This window comes from Trachymyrmex septentrionalis, unplaced genomic scaffold, assembly GCF_001594115.1.
Source record: "Trachymyrmex septentrionalis isolate Tsep2-gDNA-1 unplaced genomic scaffold, Tsep1.0 scaffold9, whole genome shotgun sequence".
Classification (NCBI taxonomy): domain Eukaryota; kingdom Metazoa; phylum Arthropoda; class Insecta; order Hymenoptera; family Formicidae; genus Trachymyrmex; species Trachymyrmex septentrionalis.
Window position 1 is genome coordinate 204,792 of NW_017306091.1, and position 25,659 is coordinate 230,450.

At 34.6% G+C, this 25,659-nt stretch overlaps 2 protein-coding genes and 1 long non-coding RNA gene across 8 annotated transcripts in view; 1 reads left to right on the top strand and 2 right to left on the bottom strand.

Moving 5' to 3' along the window:
• Positions 1–7,958: 7,958 nt before the first annotated feature.
• On the bottom strand, positions 7,959–12,852 carry LOC108755818. Its single transcript, XR_001939788.1, has 4 exons — positions 12,493–12,852; positions 11,049–11,068; positions 10,688–10,955; positions 7,959–8,396 (listed from the first exon to the last, which is right to left on the bottom strand). It is a non-coding gene; the product is annotated as an uncharacterized LOC108755818 (long non-coding RNA).
• A 1,055-nt stretch (positions 12,853–13,907) lies between these two features.
• On the top strand, positions 13,908–20,825 carry LOC108755809 (ionotropic receptor 25a). Of its 2 annotated transcripts, none has more exons than XM_018499089.1 (6): positions 13,908–14,824; positions 15,238–15,596; positions 16,468–17,265; positions 19,007–19,845; positions 19,915–20,250; positions 20,324–20,825. In XM_018499089.1, exons 1-6 carry the CDS (start codon positions 14,692–14,694, stop codon positions 20,670–20,672), a joined length of 2,814 nt encoding a protein of 937 aa, XP_018354591.1. In that variant the 5' UTR covers positions 13,908–14,691; the 3' UTR covers positions 20,673–20,825. The 2 variants fall into 2 exon arrangements, with proteins under 2 accessions (XP_018354591.1, XP_018354592.1); XM_018499090.1 differs by having other exon boundaries at positions 14,746–14,824; positions 15,258–15,596.
• Positions 16,470–25,659, bottom strand: part of LOC108755811 — a 10,124-nt gene continuing 934 nt past the window's right edge. For 3 of the 5 annotated variants that reach the window (XM_018499094.1, XM_018499095.1, XM_018499096.1), the window contains exons 2-7: positions 25,002–25,313; positions 24,494–24,890; positions 24,054–24,365; positions 23,579–23,969; positions 22,806–23,451; positions 21,009–22,181 (exon numbers count right to left, since the gene is read on the bottom strand). In XM_018499094.1, coding sequence (XP_018354596.1) covers positions 22,121–22,181; positions 22,806–23,451; positions 23,579–23,969; positions 24,054–24,365; positions 24,494–24,817 — 1,734 coding nt within the window. In that variant the 5' untranslated portion in view covers positions 24,818–24,890; positions 25,002–25,313 and the 3' untranslated portion in view covers positions 21,009–22,120. Of the gene's footprint in view, positions 16,548–21,008; positions 22,182–22,805; positions 23,452–23,578; positions 23,970–24,053; positions 24,366–24,493; positions 24,891–25,001; positions 25,314–25,659 lie in introns of those variants that run through there. The other 2 variants (XM_018499097.1, XM_018499098.1) reach the window with 2 other exon arrangements.

The following is a 25,659-nucleotide window of genomic DNA, read 5'->3' on the forward strand; positions in this document are numbered from 1 at the left end:
TTTATCGCATACGTTGTCAATAATTAATTTTTTTTTAAATGTCATTAATAATATTTAAGAATATTTATAAAAATATCAAAATTTTTTTAGAAAAGTGGAAGATTCGAATCGTCCACATTGTGTTATTTTATGTTCGGAAAAATACGGGTGACGTATACGTGTATTGCAGAAAGAGAAATCGTACGTTTTATCACAGGGCGCGAGAAAAAAACGCAATACTCAGAGAGAGGAATAAAAGGAATATTTTTGAATTCAAATGAAAATAGAAAATAGGCTGGTTACAATAGATACTATTTAGATTGGTGCACAAAAAAACAAATAATGCCTAGTGTGATATAACGTTCTTGGCAAAATACGTTCTTACGTCTCGATGTTGAATTTAATGAAAATTAACGTCTATATTGAATCGCTATACTACTTCGATTCAAGCAGACCACTGTTATCATCGTTTTACAACTGCAAAATCCAAAAAACGCAGGAGATCTACAAAGATTTCTGAAAGAATTTTTTTACCGAGAAAGCCATTGCAATAATAAATAATATTATTTATATAATGAGCAATACTATAAGTTATTAATTTTAATTTATAATTATAAATTAAGTAAATTGTTAAATTAATAGGTTACGTTTCATAAAGTAATTCTTCCTAAAAAGCATATTTAATTATATCTAACAAATATTTTGTTTACGTCAGCTTGTAGTTTTTCCCCGAATTGAATGTAGGGAAAAAATTCGAAGCTTCCGTGAATCATGTTTGTATAAATCTCCCCTTTTTTATTACGGTGCTCGCTCTCTAGATTTATACGTACATTTCAAGTGTAGTCGTTGTTTCTACAAATATTTCGAGCGTAGGATGAATGTAATATTTATTTGATCTGTTTGTAATCCGTCACTTGGGAAAAACAGAGAAGCTTGCGAGATGCAAGCGCAAAACGAACGGCGAATTTACATGTTGCAGCATTACACAACATTTGCGTTATAAAAATTTCGGGACAAGGATTACAAGAAGAAATCTCTGGCAGGAACTCCGCTCGCATCTTTGGAATGTGCAAATCGAACGAGCAATCATGTGAGCCTGCCGCTTGGATGTGTGTATGTAAAATCAATTAATGAACAAGCCGGACATACTGTCATGCGTATATGCACAGTGAGTGACCGGCGTTCGAGTAATGAGTGCATCGAATCGATGGACGATTATATATTTAATTATGTACACCGCGATAAACATTGGTAGCAGGAAGACATTTATTTCAATTGATGACAATTTATGTCTCACACACACACACACACACACACACATACACACACACGCGGAATAGTAAAATCTCTGCGTAAATGCCGAATAAAATCATTTCGAAAGAATACATACACGCGACTCGTAAATTTCAGTCGATATTATGTAACACGGTTTACGAATCTTGATAAACAACTTCCGGCCATACATAGCATTGATGTGCGACCGACCCAATAATTTTTTTAAATCGTAATTCTTATTACGCGTTCTTTAATACCGAGATATATGTTACTATTTAAATTTATTATCGCTACTAATATTAATTCTTGCATAGGTGCGTGGTGTATGGTAAAAGCTCGTTAATTTTAAACAACTATTATGTGTGAGATGGATGTGTACGAATACCAATGAAATATTGAAATAAACAATGTTGTACGGTGTTATGGATTTTACGCAGCGTTCACTGTGAATTCCTTCAGAATTTTGTGCGCCTGTTGTGCGATCGAATAGAAAGAGAAAAATAAAAGAATATATATACATGTGATTACGATCTATTTCATTATTACTTTTCATTATTAATTTTGCAGGAAATATATCTTGCTGTTATTATGTTTGTACGCTTGTTTTATCTTTTTTTTTTTTTACGTTATGATTCATAAGCATAATAAATTATCTTGGTGAGATTTTCCTTTAAAATATGTCATATATCGTACATAATGTACATTTGGACTAACGATTCAGTAGTATTTGCTCTTTTTTTTTAAAGACGGATTATACGAGAAATATTATATTTCGCGTGACGCTTTGCACGCAATGCTAAAAACGCTAGCAAAATCGTCTGTGCCATGTCTCGGGCTGCATTGTTACAAAAGCCAAGTGCTTCGTGCACTGTTCGTGTTACGTGGCAATTCCCTTTATATGATATAACCCACATACTAAAATAACAGTCCCTTTAGAGAACGTAATAGGCCCCTTTTTGTAAAACACTCTGTATTTGAAAAATTTAATTTACACACATGTAAAATAAACGAAAGACTAACGGCCGCACAAAGCAACGAGTATACGAGTAAAATGGACTTAGCAAAGAGCGCTCTTTTAATACGGTAAAAATAATTTTTTTTTTTTTTTTTTAATATTCTGCACGAGTTACATTAATATAATATATAACTCCATTATTTTTTTTATTTGTCATACATTTAATCATGTTTTATAATTTGCTTGAAATAAAACACTTTGACCATTCTGATAAATAATTAGCCATTTGAATTCATTTACATTTTTAAACACACAAAATGCAACGTGAGAGACATTTTATTTTACCTTATTTAGAATTTTTTTTTCATTCGTTCTTACTAAATATTACCCAGATATTATATGAGGAACGATATATCATCAATAGAGTGGAAAGAATGGTTGAACAAAGGATAACAGCATTGGCTATAGCATAACTGTAAAAATTCCAGTAAAGGGAAATACTCAAATAAGAATTTATAAATATTACGATACTACACTGCGTGTACATAAAAGTGAAATATATTATTGAACGTGTGAGAGTCCATGGTGAAGTCCCTTTGTATTTTCCAGGAAGGGGTAGGGATATCTTGGATTGATGAAACGAATTGTACGTGAGTTCACGTGCTCTCGTATAATTTGACAATCTGGTTGGTTTCATCAGGCGAGTGTGCGAGTCCAATATTTTCTCATATGCATGAATGAACAGGTCGCGTTGCTTATCGTCGCGCTAATAATTTTCTCTGGCTGGATATCTAAAGCGCGTAGTTTTGATCGAGCATCTACTAATACACACGTAAGAATCCGCAAAGAATTTTGCAATTAAATAAGGCAGGCTTCCGCCGCGTGATGAACGACGCGCGGGCACTTAAGTCAGGTATTAACGTACGTCGTGAAACTCGTTCATTTCCAGGTTGCCCGCGGACACGCGAGCACCGCGGCATACAAATCGATGTCGAAACCCGGGCGTTTTCCATTAGCTCCAGTCGTTTCCTCGTGCAATCTCGCGCAGCGCAGTCTCCGCGACATCCGCGATATCGCGAAAAAGGGATCGCGTATCCCTACGTAAACGTCGTTCGCGAGAGCAGCGTCACGAGACCGATTACGCTTGATACGTATAACGTCGCTAGGCATTTCGTTGTAAGCTGCACTTCGAAAGGAAGCTCGCACGAAAATTACATCAGAGTTTCGCCCGCCGTCACTGTTTCGTCACCTCCAACGATTTTATTATGATTAAATACGCTTTCATCGATCGGATAATTGCTCCGCCAATTTTCTTTAATGGATTTCCGTTTGTTCGTTATCAAGAGTGACCAAAGTACTCGGGGTGAGGTGGAAATTATCACGATTACTTGCTGAATACGGAATGAAAGGCACGTCTTACATGGATTTCATTTTGTGTCTATATATACATGTATATATGTATAAGCAAGTCTTTTATTTTCTTATAATAATAGCAATAAATGTTCCCTAATCTATTATTTATTGATAATAATAAATTTTTATATAAAAAAGCCGATAAATTTATCGAATCGTTTTAATAAATGATTTAATATTAATTTAAGCATCTTTATAATATAGCATTATTCAACTTTTCCAATGTTTTCTTCATTGTTTCTAATTTTTATTAATAAAAATGTATATATTTGCTTGGCAAGCAAATATTATATAGATATTCCTTTATAGATATTCCTTTTGGAGTTTTGATTAAAAGAAAATTATATAAATGTTCCTTTTTCAAGAATGTTATAAGCATTCAAATTGGGAATATCATATCCAATTGTATTGTTCACATATACTATGGCATCTAAAGATTGAATAGCGTTCATTCTTTAATGGATAAAAAATTGCTATTCGACAATATAATGGCATTCTGGATAATGGACTCTATAGAATTGCTCAAATCATGCAAATTATGAAATATCCGGAGCTATGAGTCGTTGGCTGAGTTTAATATTGGATGCTTTAATATTCACGACAGCTGCCTTTATCGCGTCGTACTGGAAACTTCCAGATAAAGCGTTTTATTACCGCTCGCAGGAAAAGTCCAGTACTAAAACACGTCAGCTTTTCATTTACACCAATAGAATGATTTATAAATTTTCTTATATCCCTTTAACATACAATATTCTTGTTTCGTCATCGCATCTTCAGCCCGATAATTCCAAATAATTGACACGATTTACATAACCACGTATTCACGACTAGCGGCGATTACGTCCTCATGATGATTATATATATTATCTTAACTTAAGAATAGTTTCAAGTAAATGATACACCACAATGTCTTCATTGCAGTGAAAATTTTTCAAGACTTTTTTCGTAGATTATCGTACTCAAAGACGGAACTTTGTAATTAATCAGAAGCAATAGGAAGTGATCCCCGGGTAGTAATTAAAGATTTGCAAGTTTTGTTAATATACCGACTCAATAAACCAATTTTATTATGTAAATTCGAAGAAGGTCGTGCAAACCGATAACGAGTTATAAATTCGATCCATGTCGTGAATAAAATGAAATTAATGGTAAATATTGCATTAATGACAAAAACGTGACGACACGTTTGCCATTAATGTGTAACCATAATTTATACAAATATGCATTCATATACATATGTATAATATATTGTTGCATATTTTTATAAATTATAGTTACACATTGAAAGTGAAATTGGATGTGCAATATATGCTTAATAAAAATTAAATTGATGCGAGATAACGGCAGGTAAAAGAAAAGGAGGGAAAAGAAAAATTGCAGAATTAATCCACACAGTCACTTTAAAAAAGAATTTACGTTAATAGCAGATCATTATTCTTCCAATACACCGGTGGTCGCTCTAAATTGGCGAAAATTGTATCTAATAACTTTGTTCGTCGCGATTCTTTAACGTATACAACTCGGTGGTTCAGGATAGAATTTAATTTTCTTTTGTTCAGTGAAGATTCAATTTTCTTTGGTAAAAGTTGGATCGTGCAAGACAGATTGAAAAACATTTACTTCTTTAATAAATAATAAAAATTAAAAAATGTCCGTGCTTTCATACGATATTAGCCGTGCTGGAATGAAGGATAGGTACACAGCGTTACACGACATACAGAATATGAAATATTAATGCAATTAGCTTTGCATGAAATATTAATGCAGGCTTTAACGTTTATGAAATCTTCAATTTTTATTTTTTTTTGCCTTCAACAATTCATATTTACATGAATTTGCCAGCTTTTGACCTAAAACTTGGATTTCCTCATATTTCTGTACTTTACTATATTTTTAATGTGATACTCAGACGTGTACTTTGCTTTTTATGTAAGAAGCATACTCGGTCAGTACTTTGAATACAAAATGAGCGAAAAAATGTAAAAATCTGAAAATATTATCTAATAAAAATACTAAAAAAATATTTCAAAAATATTAAAGAATTAAGCAGTTAATATAACTTGTAATCATTTTCAACATTTATTCTAACATTCGATCTTCTTCTAATCCACACACACACAGCAACATAATTAAATTAATTCCTTAAGATAGAATTCTTAACTTAGGAGTGGTCACTTGATACTTTTTACGAAAACGCCAATTTAGAGTATTTTCATACACGAATTAAAATCATTTAACTAATAATTTACAACATATTGTAAATTATACATATTCTATATTACTAATTGGTTTTTAATTTGTTAGTATTGTAATGTTCTCAAATATGGATATGATTTAATCACAATTCCATGAAAAAAAAAAAAATAAGAACCAAATATTAAATGGAATAACAACATTAGATAGATTGTTATAATAGTATATGTATTTCAAACAAATAAAATTTTAATTAATGTAACGATTTTTTACTGTGGATTTCCGATAGAATTGCAAATTTAAAAGATTGTAAAAAACAGTTATTAAAAAAGAAAAAAATACATTAAATGTGATATCCATACAAAACATATTTTACAGCAATTCACATTCTTTCGCCTCTGGGGTGTAGTAAACATACTTTATGCAACTGTTGTCATAAATGATCGCATCAGCGTGAATAAAAAATTTTACATTGTTCTATGTAGAGTATCATAACAATGTCACCTTAATGTGTCGAACGAAATTGCATGCTATACGGGAAACGCGCACGTGCGTACTCGTGTCCTAATTTCCGCGGAATGTACGTAGAAACAATGTTCGACCAAGCTGCGTGTATCTGTAGTGTCCTATTATTGAAGAGAAGATACTTTGTGAAAAAAAGGGAAGAATATAGATAAGCACAGACCGCATCATCCCGGAGGCAACCAGTACAGAGACACAAGGAAAGCTCACAGAGATTGTTTTCCGCGAAGATTTCACAATCACCTTCGTAAAAGTGAGACCTTTTGGTGCGACTGGTCTTCATTTTCCGTACTTTGCATAGTACATTACTTCGGGCTTGAAAAAAAGATATAAAAAAAAAACAGACAGGCAAGTGACGGGAAAAAAAACACGCAGCACACGCATATTTAACTTTCAGAACTTTTTACCTACATAAATGCAAACTCGTATTATTCTACCCATAGCGTGCATCATAGCGGTCGACACATACGTACATTGACAGTTTCAAATAATAGGAAATAATTAAGGTACCGCATTAATTAATTTTGCATCATTCTAAAATTGGTCAGCTTTTGAGGTTTGCACGTTCAGTTATAAATTTATATTTTCGATATTGAATTGAGGAGACATTAAAGCAATGTATATTCACAGGATAATTTATTAAGGCTTGTTCAATAAGTCCCTTGTCAGTATTGTAAGTTTTACCGATAAATCAATGTATCCGTGTATATATATGAATCTCGACTTGATTAAAAATCTACTACGAAGAGGACATCGATCTAAAGACAAATTCTAATTTTAAAGACAGATTTTTTTGGATTATCTTTTGTCAGAATATCATTCAAGCTTTAATTTTCAAATTAATTAGTAATTTTAAGAAATACGCTATATTATCTGATAAATTAATATACATATATGTCACTAATTAGTTAGTGCAGCTTTATAAATGGGGATTAGTCAAAATGTAATAACCAGGACGGGTTCTATCAAGTTACAGAGATCTCACGCGAGTGTTTCCAACGCAATTAGCGGGCTTGAAAGCCCGTAAGATGAATGTTACCACGAGGTCGCTGTATCACATAGTAATGACCGTTTATGCGCTGTTTGTTTGTTGTGTATATACAACAGCAACTGTAATACCTTTTACGGCTATCTCATCGATCTCTTGAATGCGATGGTACAGATTTTGATTATGACGCACGAGAATCTGATGATGGTTTCTATCATATAATTAAATGGCACACGAATGGATAAACAAACTGATACGACAGAACACAAAATATAGACTGTTAGATATCAAAGTAACAATGATAATCCAATTTTTTGAGTTAAATAACATTTTGTTGTTTTTAACTTCCATATGTCAAAATATACATTAATCTATTTTTGTAATTAATTCCAACGTAAACAACGTCTATATCAACGTATACATTTAGTAAATATAATAATAAACATTGGAGTTAAATTTAATACATTTTCTTGCGTAAAATTGTTTAACCCGTTCCAATTAAATTAACAACGTATAGATTTAATAGAAGCAATGGCGATTTATAAAAATGATTGAAAATGATTTAAATTGGGTATAATTATGATCTTAAATTCTCATTAATGGCATTGTATTTACATCAATAAATGTGCGGAGCGTTCAATGCTTGATATGTATCTTCAGAAGCTATACATACATTCTAAAGATTCTCTTCCCTCGTGAATAGGTAGTTCACTTCACCTATACTGCAAAGATAACGGTATCACGATTGAAAGCCCAAGTGACCACTGTATTACTACCTTTTCTCACGATCCTCGCGATCACCACGTCTAAATTTCTCTACAGTGTTTCTTGTCACGTCGATCTTGGTAGATATATATGTGTTCGAGAATTATCCGCTCTTGCATACTACGGAAATGTACCCGGGAAATATCCACGTTTCGCGAATTTGAGGAAATGCTTTTGGTTTTGTATTATGTCGATCATGTCGCAGAGTTGTGGTTCGATGCTCAAGAATCTGTTCAGCAAATTGGTGGTCACTAGCTCCTCAGATTCATCCTTCGTCGTAGCGATGTACATTCTCGCTTCTCGGACCTGACAATTTAATGTAATGTATTGGAGTGGCACATCAGGATAGACGATCTTAGAAAGCAGCCAAATCGAATATTTCTAATTCGCCGATCTGATACTTTGAAAATACACTGTTATACATCGAAGGAACAATGCTAATTCAATCCTAGAGTTGAATAGAATTTTGTTATTTTTAATTCCCTTGCGTGTGAAAATGTAAATCAATCCATTTTCATAATTAAAAGTAAATGTTTACATTAACATATATACGTAGTAAATAACGAACTTTTGAATTTAATACATTTTCTTAAATTAATTAACTTCGTTGTTTTAGTTAAATTAATGTGACGTATTGAGTAGGCAAGCAGAGTAACGATCTGTAGAAGTGATTAAAAATCATTCAAATTGAGTACAATTTGACATTATAAATTTCACAGTGTGGAATGTTTCATGCTATTTAATAAAGGACAAATTCTGTCCAACTAAATGAAGTGTCGTAATTGATACTCTTCTTAATAATTCTGAATAACAACGTGTGTGAACATCGTGGAAATATTCTTGAAATTCTTATCGTTATTTGACAAGGAAAAATATCATTAATTAACAAAGTTAATTAACAATAGGAATTTCAACGTGATGCTTGATGAATTAAAAAACGATGAGTTTATATGACTCCTCTAGAGGAATCAACAATATGCACAAGGAAAACAGATAGCGGTGACAAACCAAGTCGATATTTTTTCAGAGATACAGAGAAAATCTTTCGACAAAGAATTATTAGAGTCCTGACAATGAATAGTAGCATCGATTGTGTACTTGCAATATCTGCTGTGGTATTGTTATCTATAGAAGTAATAAGTGTGTGTGTGTGTGTGTGTGTGTGTGTGTGTGTGTGTTTGTGTGTGTGTGTACACTCTGTGTATTCCTGTGAGAATGTCACTATCTGTTTAGAAAAAGATAGTTTGATTCACATTGCTTTCTCTCTCTTTAAAGTATCAGTTGAAAAGAGATGCTGATGCAATTCAATATATTACGGTTTCTTTCTAACGGAGCACAGATGCTAAAAGATAAAAATATGCGCAGTTCATATGTACTTATTACGTTACGGTCTGCCTTTTCCTTTTCTAATATGTTTACGTTACAGAAAAATACCGCAAATATGTTACAAGGCATGTGTTGCAAAAATTTAGAAGAGCTTTTATTTCTACAAAAAAGAATAAATTGAAAATTTTCATATTCTATACCATATTTTAATAATTAATATTATTGTTCATTAAAATCGAAAGGTAATAATTGGAATAATACAAAACGTACATGGTCGATCAAGTTACCTGCGAATTAAATTGCCTCGAAATACGATATATACCTAGTTTCGCTTTAATAAATTATAATTCGATATATAAAGTTATATATTGTATTTTAAATCTGATATAATACAGATGAATTGTTTAAAAGCATTAAATTTGCCGATATTGGCAAATTTAATTAATAATCTCGTAACCGAGATCATTCTAATTACACGTAACAATATATCTTGCAGCAACGTACTAACATTTGAAATTCAGCATAAGCTTATTCGCTCTAGCGTGATTTACACGGGGGCGACTTTTATTCGCTAGAAGCCGCGTCTAGTGACGTCATTAATTCGCCAGTGGATTCTCTCGATTCTGCTGCTATTCGCTTGAAGCAAACTTCTTAATTCGTCCGCGAATTCACTGGTGAAAGCTTCTTGTACACGCTTGGTTTTTATTCGCTAGCGACTAAAATTTTGAAGTCGCAACGTTAAGTGATCGCTAGTGATCAAACCAATAACTGATCACAAAGCACAACAACGGCTCGAAGTATGTCATTCGACGACATGATTATTATTATTCTCTGATGCTTATGGTCTGAGAGTGGCAGAGAAGTTCCGGGAAAATTCTCCTTTTCACGCTGACGACTTGAAAGTTCATTCTGGAAGAGCAGCAAGAAACTAGCGACAAGATAGCGACAAGCTAGCGACAAGCGTCGAAAGCGGTACTCGCCATGACTATACGCTATAAGAACGAAGCCGCGTCTAGAAGAAGTTTTTAGTAGCGAATTCGTCACTATGACGTCACTAGACGCGGCTTCCAGCGAATAAAAGTCACCCCGTGTAAATCACGCTTTTGATATTAATCCGTGTTAACTCTTTTGTCGCTGTAAGTGATTATAGTTACCTAACGAAGTTGTAACTTTCACGTGTAAACATGATTAAAACTTCGTGTGGTTTCTAAATGTTATGACAGAATGAAAAGAAGGAAGAAAGACATGTTCAACATTTAATTAATACTCACCATAAATGACCTCTTTATTTCTCGTTTGAGCAACGGGGGTAAGTCTGCTCATCTCACCCAAGTAAAAAGAGTAAATCAATCATAGTGAAGTTGCTTTTAGTTGGACACCCTCAGTAATCGCGAGAATGTCTGTGGAGACAGATGAGTTTGAACGGGAGTACGTCAGATTATGAAAAGGGCAAGCTAACTGGGAATATTTGGTCGACAAGACATGTACGAAGATTTATAACGTGATGAAGAAAGTAGGCTTCCTCTCCAATATGAAAAGCTGCGAATAATATGCAAAAAATTGTAAAACGGATTACATACTTAATACTAACAAATTATGATTGAGTCAGGAATTTCACAAATTTGTCATTACCTCTGATGCTGACGTCAAATCTGTAACAGTTATTGACACTGAGCCTGTCACCTGTGAGATCCATTTATATGTATATATTAATTAAAAGGTATTAATATTAATTTTAAATAACCGATATGATATAAAAAATCATTATAAAAAAAGAATAAATACTAAATTTATTTTTAATCCAAATGTGCAAATGTAATATAAAAAAATTGAATTGTTTAACATTTTTATACAAGATTACTACAATAATAGATAAGAATTAAGATCTGATTGTATTTTCAAATATAATAATGTATTTTTTATTCGTTACTTTACGGAGAAAGTTGAATTGTTTTTACTCATCAGAATTTTTGTTATCTAAACAATGACTGCTTAGGGAGTCAAATAAATCCACCTCTGGAGTTAAAAAAGAATTCTCAATAATTCCTCTTTAATAATTTCTCTGTGTAGAGTGTCATACTGGCCTTATAAATTCATTAAATATGTAAATAATGCTATGTATACATTATTATCTTTAACGCAAATTGTTTTATTATTTAAAAACTTTATCTTTATTTGAAGGATGTAAATATAGAATATTATCAATCTTTATTTAATTGTAAATCATCAAAGTTAATAATGAAAGTTAAAATATAATATTATAGGATGTCAGAAATATAACTCGCGAGTAATGAAATGAGTTATAAAATGATTTACAAAAACATAAATATTTTTATGTATTATGATAATACAATAAGAAATATAAGTACTGGCCGTGACGGTCATATTTTTGATAATATTTATTCCATTGAGAGAAAACATTTAAATATAAAAAATTAATAGCAAAACGTTTCATAATATTGTTGTTCTTTATTGCACTCTCTGTACTTCGCGCCTACAAAATCTTACAAATTATAATCTTCGAGGAATGTAATAAAAACTGCGAAAAAAATATTATGAAAATCCAATGAGAACATAGTATCCGAAATGACGTTAATTAAAGATTCATGTTTAATAATATGCGGCAATATTTTTATACTCACTTATATTAAATTGTTTCTTATTGTGTTTTTATATTATTCACATATATTACTATCGTGGTCACAAGAGACATAAAAAAGGTGACTGCTCATAAAACCGTAACGGCAAAAATGTTGCTGAAAAAACTGAATAGTTACATTAAAAAGTGGACAGCATCAAAGTGAATTTTGTACGCGGAAGGATATGACTGGTACGCGAATGATATTTCTTTGTTTAGTTTTGTGAGATGTTTTCATCGCGCCCTCAAAAATTTGAACGTTAAAAAGTTAAAGTATCAAAATCTAATAAAAATTAATATTCAATTTAAAATTCTCAGATACGTAAAATGTAAAGTCAATATCACTGTTCACTTCTTGTCTAAAATAAAAATCTCAAATTTTATAATAATGAGAGTAATAATAACAGTAATAATAATAATTGAGTTGTAATAGCATACCATGAAGTAGTACCGTCACTCACGATATCTGCGCGTATCTCACGCCTTGAACGTGGCACAGATGGAGTTAGATATTATTACAAGGTTTCGAGTTGATTGTGCTTAAATTATACATTTCGAGATTCGTAATCCCGTTTGCTCGTTAACCACGGTAGTTTGCATGTGTGTCAAGGACAAAGTTTACTTCATATCGCGCAATTATATATTACTGGTCCACAGAATGTAGTTTTCGACTATTTTTACAGCTGATCAATTTGCATGATAAGGAATGTAAACTTCGATTGAGTAAGTTCGCATGATGTCATGTAAAAGAAACTTTTAATTATGTCATATAAATTAAGAATTATTAAAAATGTGTAAATAGTATAATAATAGTAATATAGTGGAAAAAAAATTAATGTGTTTACTGTAGAAAATATCGTGTAACATTTTAATAAATTTTTTATCATTTTGTAGGAAAGAGTCGTAAATGCAATACGTAAAATAAATATTGTTGAAATGAGAAAACATGTCGGAAAAGAGATACCAAGTGTGCCGGAGAGTCACGCACCTTGACGAAGTAATCTCGCTTTATAATACACATAAACTGAATACTTGAGCGGAACTTGCACTCTAACGGATTATAAATCACGGGTGAGATTCATTCCGATGGCAGTTAAACATATCAACAGAAATGTAGTACGAGATGTCACGTAACATTCGATTCCTGTCTCGAGTTCTGAATAAATAAAAAATGTTATGTGGCGCTTCTTGATCTCTTTTTTTCATTTCGGAATCTCTCTAGAAAAATATATAAAATATATATTATATAATATAATATATATAAATTGGTTAATTAAATACACGACAAAATAGCAATCACGATTTATCGAATCCGAATATTATATGACTATAAGCGAGTCCTCTTATACTTTTATTTCTATCGTTATATAATTTTTGCGAGACTTACAATAATCGCCAGGTCTTATTTTCTATAATCTCTGATATCCTTGCGATACAAAAATATGTACAAAGAAACACACGTAAGATGCGTAAACGTTTCTCTATTTTTAATAAGCAGTTACCTAGCTTGGAATGGAGTCCTTCGAGCAGGTTAAATCGATTTCAGAAAAATATCAAATAAATGAAATGGAAGTTATCGATTGCATCAAATCCGATAGCTACTGCGTAAATGTAAATCCTCAATCTTCTTCAATGTAAAGTCCCTTCTTCCGACTATACAGATAGTCACATTCTTTCGACGTATGCAAATCGTCCTCGATCCTTTTAACTCGAACGAATTCAATTTCCCGGACTGATTTCACGTGTATATTCTGTCGTTGCCCCTGTATCACGTAAATGAGTATTCCTAATCGAAATAATTAATATACACTTTGTTTATCAACCAGATAATGAAACCAGCTATAAGCGATAAGATTCATCACATTGACTATTTGCATAGAATTGTCTTGACAAAAAGCTACGTCGTGTATATCCCGAATATCGCGATACACGAATGAATGTTGGTCAAAATTTCGTTAAAAGGCGAAGATGATAAGCACGTTTGTCACATATATGCTGACTACGATTGATTAGGGTCATCCCCGCGGCAACCGATGGACAAACACAAATAAACCGGAGGACACCCTGGAGCGAAACCGTCTGCGAACCGACCTGTCAGTAGACAGCTGACCGCTTTCTAAGCGCAATATCCGCTTTGAATTTCCAGCCGTGTACGGCGGATCCGCAAAGAATTCCCCTGGGAGGAAGTTTCCCCGACGATGCCGTAACGGCAACGGCTACCATCGAGGTTTCCACCCTCGAGTCGTAACTGGACCGCGAAGGCCGTGCCTGCAGTCCAGCGTCCTAGTTCCTTCACACACGACACTTCGCTTCGAGGCCGTATTAACGATATTAAGCTCAATATAGACACGCAGTTGCAGTTAATCTCACAGAGGACTATTCGCCGACGTTTCCTTAAAACCAACGAAACGAACTTTTGCGCCGTCAACAAACTGAAACTGAATGCACTTTCAATGTCCCTCGCCGAGGACGAGCGAAAGATCGCCAATAAGTGATATTGCGCAACGGTCGAAGCTTCGATTTGTATCGAAAATATCTTCCGCGTTCAGACCGAGTTGATTACCTTTACCATTTCCTTCGAATCCTGCTCGCTCGAAGCTCTCAGTTATTTCGGAAGACGCCCCCTCGCTCGCAATCATGATATCCGATTGTTGTATCGCCAAGATTTATATGCTATACGTTCTATCGACAACTTTTACGGTCCACGGAGTAGAAGACACGACAGATGGTCGTACACAGAAACCGACTCAATCGAGACCTGTGAATGTTTGTAAGTTTCATTTGTGGAAGTTTAATTGGAAAATCTTGCGTGACGCGATAACCGTATAATATATGCGATCGATACACAACGACGTATTGTTACTGGCAGCATCTCTATGCTCGATTGAAAGAGGAAACAAATCCACACTCTCTCTATGCACATACGAAAGAAAAGATTCCATTTGCGAAGGCGAGAACAGCTTTTTAGGGCAGTCCATTACGCTTTTCAAGCGATCCGATGCGCGATAACTGCTTTTGTTTCACAGCGCGTGGTTGTAGTTTCTCATTAACGATTCGAGTTATTTAAGGCAGTAGAACACCCTAAGGTGTTACGTCTTAAGATTAATCGTCTGACTTGGTTTTGCTTTCTCTTTTTTTCTTGCATGCCACGTCGCGTCGGCGCAATGCTTTTTCCCCAATTAGTTATAATTAATGGTTGGAAGAATGAAGCGGCGAATGCAAGCGTGAGCAGCGCTTTGAAGACTCTGGGAGAGAAGTATTCGGGTCACCTGGGCAACGTGTGGTCCGTACAAATCAACGAGAGCGATTCCACCGAGAGTCTCGAGACTATATGCAACGCATGGAGCTCGGCTATCAGTAAAGGCGGCGCGACCGTCCCGGATCTGATTCTGGATATGACGATGGCCGACCTGGGTGCCGAAGCATCGAGTTCGTTCACCGCGGCCATGGGGATTCCGACTTTATCCGCTCAATTTGGTCAGGAGGGCGATATTCGCTACTGGAGAGATCTGGATCTTGATCAAAAAAACTACCTGATCCAGGTATCATGTTCAATTGCCTGTCCTGGTAAAAGTCCTGGCAGCGAAGGACACCGTACTGAAGAAAATCACGTCACACAATTTGCACAATGAAATCATGCAATTAAAACATGCAAATCATGTAACGGATTGTTCTAAATTAGTACGCGATTTGTTAAAATTATTACACGTACATCTGAAAAGTCGCACAATATGTTCTTTTTTCTTCCATTTCTATCATTCAATTCTTTAAATTTTGACAATAATAAAATCACATGATGGATAAAATGATTTCTAATATCATATAATTTTTCAAATTACGTCATTTAAAAAAATCATGTACTGATTTGGAACAATTCGTTACGTGATTTACATGTTTCAATTACATGATTTCATCATGTATCGTTGTGACATGATTTTTTTCAGTAGGGCATCTTGCAAAAATATACACTCAATTAAACAATAAAGATCCGAAATAACACTCAAGTTGAAGATTTATTTGGGTGTATTTTTCCATAAGAGATGGCGTATTCACATGATTATAAATGAAATATATTCAACCTGCTTTGACTAGTACACTGTAATTTTATATATCTTTGGTATCTATAGATTTGTAGTATATCAATTCACATGGAATTGTTTCAGTACTAAAGATCCGCTTAGCCTTTGTTTCTTAATTATTGTGCGTTCCCATCGTGATTTAATATAATATTTTAATATTGTTTATATATCTTGCTTTGTATAGATCAGAAATACAAGTATACATTTGTAAATTCCAAGTCAGAATTATCCAACAAAAAAAGAAATCTATAATAACCTCTTCTTGTTTTACGAAATTCTTCAGACGTTCTTCAGATATTTTTGCAGTTTCTCGTAGTTCGGTATTTCATTTCAGGTAATGTCCCCGAATGACCTTGTGCCTGAAGCAATCCGTCAATTGGCAATTCAGATGAACATCACCAATGCTGGCATTCTCTACGACAAAAAAGACTTCGTCATGATCCACAAGTATAAAAGTTTACTGCTGAATGTGCCGACCAGACATATCATTAACGATTTGCAGAATACGATCGATAATGTAAAGGAGCAATTATCAAAATTGCGAGACTTAGACGTGGTAAACTATTTCCTACTCGGCGACGAAGATTCTATCAACAAGCTATTGAATGTTGGGAACTCATTGAGCTTCACTGGACGAAAGTACGGTTGGTTCGTTTTGACTCTGAACGAAGAAATGTGGCCGAGCTGCGCGTGTGAGAACATTACCATATTGTTGCTGAAACCGGAAATGCCGACGGTGAGCGATGAAAATCAAGCAGAATCTGTTATAAAGGCAAAGTTCCCGAAACCGCTCATCACATCCGCCTTTTATTACGATTTAACTCTGTTGGGTGTCAGTGCGATGAAGTCCGCTTTGGACAATGGCGACTGGCCCTTGGAACCCTCTCACATCGATTGCAATAGCTATGATGAGACGAATACGCCGACGAGAGGTCTGGATTTTCTAGCTAAACTGATGGCAGTCTCAAAGAATATGACGCCAACATACGCTGGCATTAGTTGGGGAAAGAAAAATGGAGAACATCATATGGACTTTAAAATGATCATGTACATGATAAATATTGAACGAGAAAAGATTACGTTGAAGGAGGAGGGCGGAGATTGGCAGGCAGGCATCGAAATGCCCTTGCAGGTAAGTCCCAGTGCTTGAAACGAGATGTAACATGTTACGTGAAAATGTTGAAGGACGAATATATTAATAGATATACAAGGGCGTAGCCAAGGGTGGGCAGAGAGGACGCGTCCTCCTTTCTAAATTGTAAAGAACAGAAATAAGACCGCCTAAGCGGATTATGCTTAATGAATATTCTTAAGAAATTAATTTTAGAAAAAAGGAAAGTATTGGTGGTGAAAATTATAGAGATTTTCTAAGAATCCAAGACGACTAGTGTTATTAAATTTAAATTTTTCCAGTTCGAACAATCAGTTTCCAATTAAAAAAAAAAAAATAAAGTAAATTAGTAAATTAAATATATGTGCTTTAATAATTAATTAAAAATAATAATATAAACAAAATAATAAAAGTATAATACCTATCAGAGTCGACACAAATTGTTAAAATGTGTAAACATTCCTTTATTAAAATATCTTAGCAAATTTGATATACGTTTCGATCCTTCGGTTTGGGTCATTCACAAACATTAATATGTAATGTAAAATATAAAATAAAATTCTATCGTCGGGTTTATCTAATTTCCAAATTGATAAAATTAAATTGCGGTGATAAATATAATTTTTACCATTCGAATTAGTCAATATAATCCTCAAATTGACAAATTAGATGATAAACGTTGAAATGAGAACAGACCTCGTGATATCGACTGTTAGATATGTAATGACAAAATAAGTCATCCAATAATTCATACCACTCGACCACCTTCCCTCCTTTGGGAAAACTTTTAAAAGTTTCAACTCTAATTTGACCCTCTTCTCCCTCCACCTGAATAAAATCCTGGCTACATGGATATATATTAACTTCCTAATTATTCGTAATCCATTTGATAAAATCAATTGCTGCAAAAATAAAGAAATTCCATATGTCACAAGTAATTTTCTTCCTAAATTATTTTCAATATTGCGGCTTCTTCGATTTTTCTTTCAATTCTCGAGTGGCCATGTACCCAAGGATTATTGATCATGCTTGACCGTGCCTGACTGAGCGACGTTTAGGCGATCGATGGTTCATGTATTTCTTTTCTCATTTATATTATATCACCCTCTTATATGGATAGATTTGGAAATTGCAACTCGCAAAAACAACAAATTCACTATAATATTGAATTGTGACTGTATCAAACTTGTTGTCGGAATTTATCGAGCTCTTCTTGGATATTCATTTATTTGCGAGTCGTGTTTAATCTGGATTGCATTCGTATGATAACTGGCAAATAAATAGTGCTGAAACTCGAGCTTACTTTTAAGCCGATTTTGCAATAAACTGACTTCCCGCAAAGGATATTAACAAATACATAAATATCGTAATATTATAATAAGAGATATTCGTTAAAAAGGATAGAATTCTGTTGAAAAAACAAAGACATTCCTTCAACGTAAGCTGTTTTTTTCATTAATATCTTGCCGTCATATCTGCCGCGCTGTCGTTCCCTAATGACGCTCGCTTATCTGTCCTGGGAAAAGTTCAAGGTGGCAAAAGCGTAATGGTCCGTATATATACTTTTATTTACTCGAGCATCATATCGTGCCATGCAAGCGTCACGAAAGCACACCCCTTTTGCGTACTTAGTTTCATTCATTTCGTTCTTCGCACTACCTCTTACACACTCTTCGAAGTCTCAGAGGTAGTTTGACAATCGTTATTCTGTGTTGATTTTCCGTAATTCTTCGCCTATCGAGAGAATTTCCGTTCTGCGAAGGTCACCAACGAGAAGATCATGAATAACACCGCAGTGACGAGCTATAGAGTGGTTGTCGTGCAACATCCACCTTTCGTAATGTACGATAATAAAACTGAAAAATGGACCGGCTTCTGCATCGACCTGCTAGACGCGATTTGTGAGACCGTGCCGTTCGAGTACGAGATACGCGAGGTGGTGGACCGCGAATACGGTTCGTTGAACGAGAATGGTAGCTGGAACGGAATGATGAAGGAGCTGATAGACAAACGCGCCGACATCGCTCTGAGCTCGCTCTGGGTCATGGCAGAACGGGAAAAAGTCGTCGACTTCACGGTACCCTTTTACGATTTGGTCGGCCTGTCGATCATGATGCAGAAAACGAAGACGTCGACGTCGCTCTTCAAGTTCCTCACGGTGCTGGAGAACGATGTCTGGTTTTGCATACTGGCGGCGTATTTCTTCACCAGCTTCCTTATGTGGCTGTTCGACCGTTGGTCGCCGTACAGTTACCAAAATAACCGTGACAAGTATAAGGACGACGATGAGAAAAGGGAGTTTAATCTCAGGGAGTGCTTTTGGTTTTGTATGACCTCCTTGACTCCCCAGGGTGGCGGAGAGGCGCCGAAAAATTTATCGGGAAGATTGGTAGCGGCTACGTGGTGGCTTTTTGGATTCATCATCATCGCATCCTATACGGCTAACTTGGCGGCTTTCCTTACAGTGTCCAGGTTGGAGATAGCTATTGAGAACTTGGACGATCTAAGCAAACAGTATAAAATACAGTATGCTCCTATCAAAAACTCGCCAGCGTATGCTTACTTCCACAGAATGGCGGACATCGAGACGCGTTTTTACGAGTAAGTGATTGTTTCTCAAATCAGATCTCTTGTGTACGATTCTTCTAAGCATATTTTACATTATCACAGAATTTGGAAAGATATGAGCCTGAACGATAGCTTGTCGGACGTAGAAAGAGCAAAACTAGCTGTCTGGGATTATCCTGTTAGTGATAAATATACAAAAATGTTCCAAGCGATGAAAGAGACCGGCTTTCCGGCCGATATCGATGAAGCACTAAGGCGAATTCGACAGGAGGGTGAGTACGAGAATAACGAATTCGCTTTTATCGAAGACGCTTCGACTATCAAGTATCTTGTCATGACAAATTGCGATTTGACCCAAATCGGAGAGGAATTTTCAAGGAAACCGTACGCTATCGCCGTCCAACAAGGATCACCGCTGAAGGATCAATTTAACAATGCGTACGTATGAAAACGTTTTATCTTTTTGTCGCAAAAAAGACAAACGTCCTTCAAAATCAATCTTTTCTTGTAGGATTCTTATACTGTTGAACAAGAGGAGATTGGAAAAGTTGAAGGACAAATGGTGGAAGAACAATCCTATCAAAAAGAGCTGTGACTTACAAAATGATCAGAGCGACGGTATTAGTATTTACAATATCGGCGGTGTGTTCCTCGTAATCTTCGTAGGCATCATTTTCGCTTGCCTCACATTAGCCTTTGAGTATTGGTATTATCGGCACCATGCAAAAGTTACCGAATTAAATCAAATTACGCCCTTAAAAATGAAAATGACGAAGACAATTAAGCCGATTCGGTTTAATTTGCATCCTGCCCCTACACACGGGTTTCAAACAATCTCGCAATTTAGATCGAGATTTTGAGTTGCAATTGTCAGGAAGGATTCGTTTGTAGAATGTAGAGAATAAGTATAAAGCTGTCGCACAAAGGAATAAAAGCGATTCTAGACGACAATTTTGTATATTAATAAGTTACTAGATAAAATTCATGAAGATTCATGAATTTTCATATCAGTGTGATGCACAGTAAAGCAATTATATGGTAACATTTTCATAAAATTCATTTGCATATTTTTAGCATTATTCTGCGATATTTGTGATTCTAGGTAACTTTAAAGAAAAGATAATTATGGAATTCTTGGGTAGAGAGAAAGAGATAAATAAATGCATGGAAATGGAAGATTTAAAATTTATGTACAATTTTCATTTTTGCAATGCCTTTATTTACCCTTTCCGTACATTATTTCGCCAAAAGACGAAGAACGTCTTTTTTTTCTTTTTTTTTTTTTACATTGCATATATTCCTTTCACGTTATTTCCTAAAGACAGAGTTGTTTATAAGTGACACATTCCTTCGACGCATTAACATCATTCAACATTCGTTTCAAAGGCATCTGCATGCTAAAGTAACATTTTTTGTATTTTTTTCGCATACCTTATGTAAGGTAAGCGCGTGTTTTTCAAATACACGATTTTTTTTTTTTTTTTTTACACGTATGTTCTCAGTTATTCGATTTTCTTAGGGTGAGCACAGGGAAAGCAATGGATACAAGGATATTTGGAACGTGGGAGAAGGAAAGGATTCTGGAAGGGGGATATATTAATCTTCTAGGGAGTTAAATCATAATTATAGGGGAATACGATTAAGATAATCCATTAATAATTACGAAAAACAACAAGAAAATAGAACAGCACTTTAATTAAATACCCGATCTGCAATCGTGCGGCGTTCAAAATAAGTACTCAACTGTCCTTTCTAATTTGTTTCTGATTGGTCACTTTCGTTTCTCTTTTTTCTCTTTTTCTTTTCGATATGAATCGGATAAGTAGATACTCTTAGCCTGCACGTCGGGTGAGAAACAAAATTGCTTGCTATAATTTTCTACAAAATCAGCGTACTAACTTCTCTCCTCAAAAATCACAAAGTAATCAACAACCTACAACTGAAATAGCGTGGACTACATCTTCAACGTTCTTGCAACGTGAAACGCTGAGTGTAACATATACACTTTTTTTCTTTTTTTGTGTTCCTTTCCTCTTTACTCTCTCATCAAAGGGTTAATATTAATTACCTAAATGAATAGTTAATATTCTCGTGTTTCGCTTTGTTTCGATTGCATGTTGCTTATTACGAGTGACGATGGGGTTTACTCGTGCCTTCTTGGATACATGCATAACAAATTCCACATGCCAAGAGGACCCCCATTCACGATCCTATCAATCGCTTTTTTATCTTGCGAAAAAAAAGTATAGCTAAACTTCAAATCTCCTCCAGTCATATAGTATATTATTAGCAGCTTACATTATCCGGTTCACAAGGTCAACGGACGCAAAGTCGTCAGTGGTTGGCATCCGTAGCTGCTACTGTGCCTTCTATCGGAAAAAAGATACCATGTATATAATTAGATACAATAGCAATATGACAAAACTAAATTGTGCTGTAAAATTTTTATCGAGACAATATATTTGGAATTATAAGTAAGTTTGAGACATATATTGTAGTAAAATCATTGCTGTAATATTTCCGCGCGCGTTTGTTTTTAAATCATCATTTTTCAATCATTAAACATTTTGATCATTGTCCATATCCTTTCCTAAAGAAAAATTCCAATCTTTTTTTTTTAAAAGTTAGTCAAATATTTTCCTGCGAGAAACTGATAAATAAAAATAGACATTGTATTTTAATTGTTTCCATTAAAGTTTCACTTCGAAGGAATCACACATATATCAATATTTATTTTTGACATATAAATCTAAATACCGACTTTTTTTTCTCTTATATTATACAATTGTAGATAGATAATACATGCTACTGCAAATCTCGTATTTGAACCTGACAATGCTGATTTCTCACCCATTTAATAAGAAAAAATTGATTAGTCTAAAGTCGTGCTTCTCTTACCAATTTGTAATATTGTATTCTCTTATAACGCGATATTATACATTCTGTTAACTGCACACGCTTGCAATGTTGCGTGTTTTAACGATGTTTATTACCTTTTTCTATCATTGTGCAGAAGTACACTCGATTGTACCCAACCAAGTTGATCCAAAGCAAAAGAATCTTTTTCGATATTTTCTTGTTCTTGTAAAACGGCATCTTCAGCTCCGACTGGAGAATAGCGAAAATGATCTTGTTCGGAGAGAATGCGGCGTTTGACTGGAGATCGTACGGGCTCAGTTTGAACACTCTTGTCGCACTGACGTACCCGAAACTTTAGCGTTAAATTCGTAGACGCGGGCAATGCTACCGTGTCATTCTCCCGGTACTCCATATAAGGGCTTTCTCCGCCAGGAAGATACAGTAAGTTTCCTGACTCAGATCTGCGATAAGCGACGCGTTCTACTGTATTATTCACAGGAAACGTCGTGCCATCTGCCCAGTGGCCATCGTCCTTTATCGGACGAAAGTGAGTACGTGCGGAAGTCAATAGATCCTCGTCTGGTTCTGGAAGGCTGTTTACCTTCAGACTCGAACGAGATTCCTTGCAAACTCCAAGCGGAGTTTTGGTTGATGCTACTGGAAAGAAACAGTCACCTGTCTCAGCATTGGGACAATACAAGTTTGTAGATAAGTTACGGTTAAATTCTCTCCAGCACCAGGGTCCATCCGAAAACGAATCTAACCAACTTATATTGTAATCTGCAATTGAATTATTAATATAAAAATCTAAGCTAATAAGAAAATTTAAAATCTAAGATTTTTCAATTATAAATATTATTTTTATATAAATCTTAAATTTTAATTATATCATAAATTAATATCTGACCTGTTTTATCTTTATTGCTACATTCATCTGCATTATCTTCAATGCTGATTAGATCAATATCCCATGGAATAAGCGGTGATTCGTCAATAATTGATTCTTGGTTTGATGTGTCAGTAGCGTAGCCATTGTCTGAAGTGGGTAAGGTGAAGATTGTCCTGGTAGTGTCTGTGGGCCAAAGAGGTCCAGAAGGAATAGAAAGTGTCGGAGCTGCCCATATTGAAGCTGTGTCCTGTGCATTGCCTGGTACTGAATTCCAAAGTGCTTCTAAGCTCTCAAACTTCGCTTTTAATTGTGCTAATCTTAACTGATCGAGTTCCTTTTCCCTTTCTCGTTCCATTGATTTAGCAAATCCAAAACTTTCTTTATCTTCTGATCTTTGTGATTCGATGTTCTGGAAAAGAAAGAAAAAAATACAGTTTATTTCATATTGGTACATAAAATTTAAAAAGAATAAAAAAAATATTTTAATACATACGATAGACATTTTAGTCTTCTTATTTCGAGCGCTTTTATTTTTATTGTGCAAATTAATTTCGTAGTTTTTATTGTTGTTGCTGTTGGCAAAGTTTCTATCTTTCTGTGGTGAAGTCTTTATGAAAGATACAGATTGCAAGGCTGGAAATGCTGCGTAGTATCGCAGAGCCTTATCACGAAGTGTGAGTGCTTCTAAATTTGTTTTGGGTTCATCACAAGATTTCTCAGATTCTTCTCTTTCATCATATGAGCCCCCTTCTAATTCTTTCAGTTTTATGCACAGTTCATCAACTAGAGCATCTACTCCATATTTCTATGTACACAGAAAATATTTTTTAAATATATTATTATTATATAATTTATATTATTATGTAATGCAAATTATAGGAAAGAAACTAGGAATTTTATATATTCCTTGTAAAAATTATATTTAAAACTTACGTCATCAGCAGCATTTGTCAAATATTGCACAACAGTTTGTCGTTGTTCCCCGTCACCATGCGTTGGCTTTGCTTTAGGTCGGGCACGTATGCGACATCCTGTGTCTTTACCCAACTCAATTGCCTCTTCTGGAGGACTTAGGGCCGAGTCGGGGCGGCGCAATAGGCTGAGTACAAATCGCGAGTACGCAACTGGGTCAATCCCCAATGCGTCCAGGCGAGTCTCAAGCCACTGGCGCAACTCCTCCTCGGCCCTCGAGCCAAAGACTTCGCCTCCTCCAGGGGACGTCGCTATCCCGACCGAATGCAAGGCTGGATTCCTCATTCCCTCTTAATAGATTTCCTCCTAGACCCAGGAACTCTAACCAACTTCACTATCTCCAGGGTGATCATCTCTCCTATAAAATTAGTCACATTTTTATTATAATTTTTATTATACCATGATGTTTACTGTTACTAGGGAAAAATTGGGCTTAGATTATTTAAAATCTATAAAAGGTCAAACTCACCTATGTACAGTACAGTATTACGGTATTTTTATTATTGTCGTTAAATGTTTCAATTTTATGTAATCCACCACTACGTTGTCCGAACTAATCAACAGACTTATCAAACGTTTTTCCCGTAATTCTTATTTCGAATTTTTCACATTAAGTTACTCAATTGTCCAGAAATATTATTAATGTTTCGTAAAGTTTTTTAGTAATCTTGTTTAAAAATTCTTTAGTTTTTGTGCATGGGTGGTGGATATATCATTGAAGTGAGGCTGGCAGGTCTTAGTGAAGAAGGATAACAAGTATAGTCTCCTTCCCATTTTGACTCTAAAAGTAACAAGTAGTATAAGTAATCGTTTCATTTATTAGGAAACGCATTAGTTCATTTATAATTAATATTTATAGTGTTATTACACGTTCAAGTAATATTTCGTTTTATTTATATGATTATACTCGTAATAAAAAATTATTTGATCTACAATACCCGTTTACACGATAACGTTCGATTACCATTGTAATCTATGCTAGGAAATTAAGTAGTACGACAAAAGTAATTTATAAATCTACCTTGTATACTTTCATATTATCAGCATCACTTTAAATTTTCAAAATGTATAGGAAAGAAAAAAAATACATGTATATATGTATATATATATTGTATATATATATTGTA

What these genes read in the sequence shown, in the direction of transcription:
- LOC108755809 (XM_018499089.1), top strand. Translation starts at nt 14,692, where the DNA reads ATGATATCCGATTGTTGTATCGCCAAGATTTATATGCTATACGTTCTA. An exon ending in GCATCGAAATGCCCTTGCAG is followed by an intron (nt 17,266 to 19,006) that starts GTAAGTCCCAGT and finishes CGTTCTGCGAAG; the next exon opens with GTCACCAACGAGAAGATCAT. An exon ending in ATCGAGACGCGTTTTTACGA is followed by an intron (nt 19,846 to 19,914) that starts GTAAGTGATTGT and finishes ACATTATCACAG; the next exon opens with AATTTGGAAAGATATGAGCC.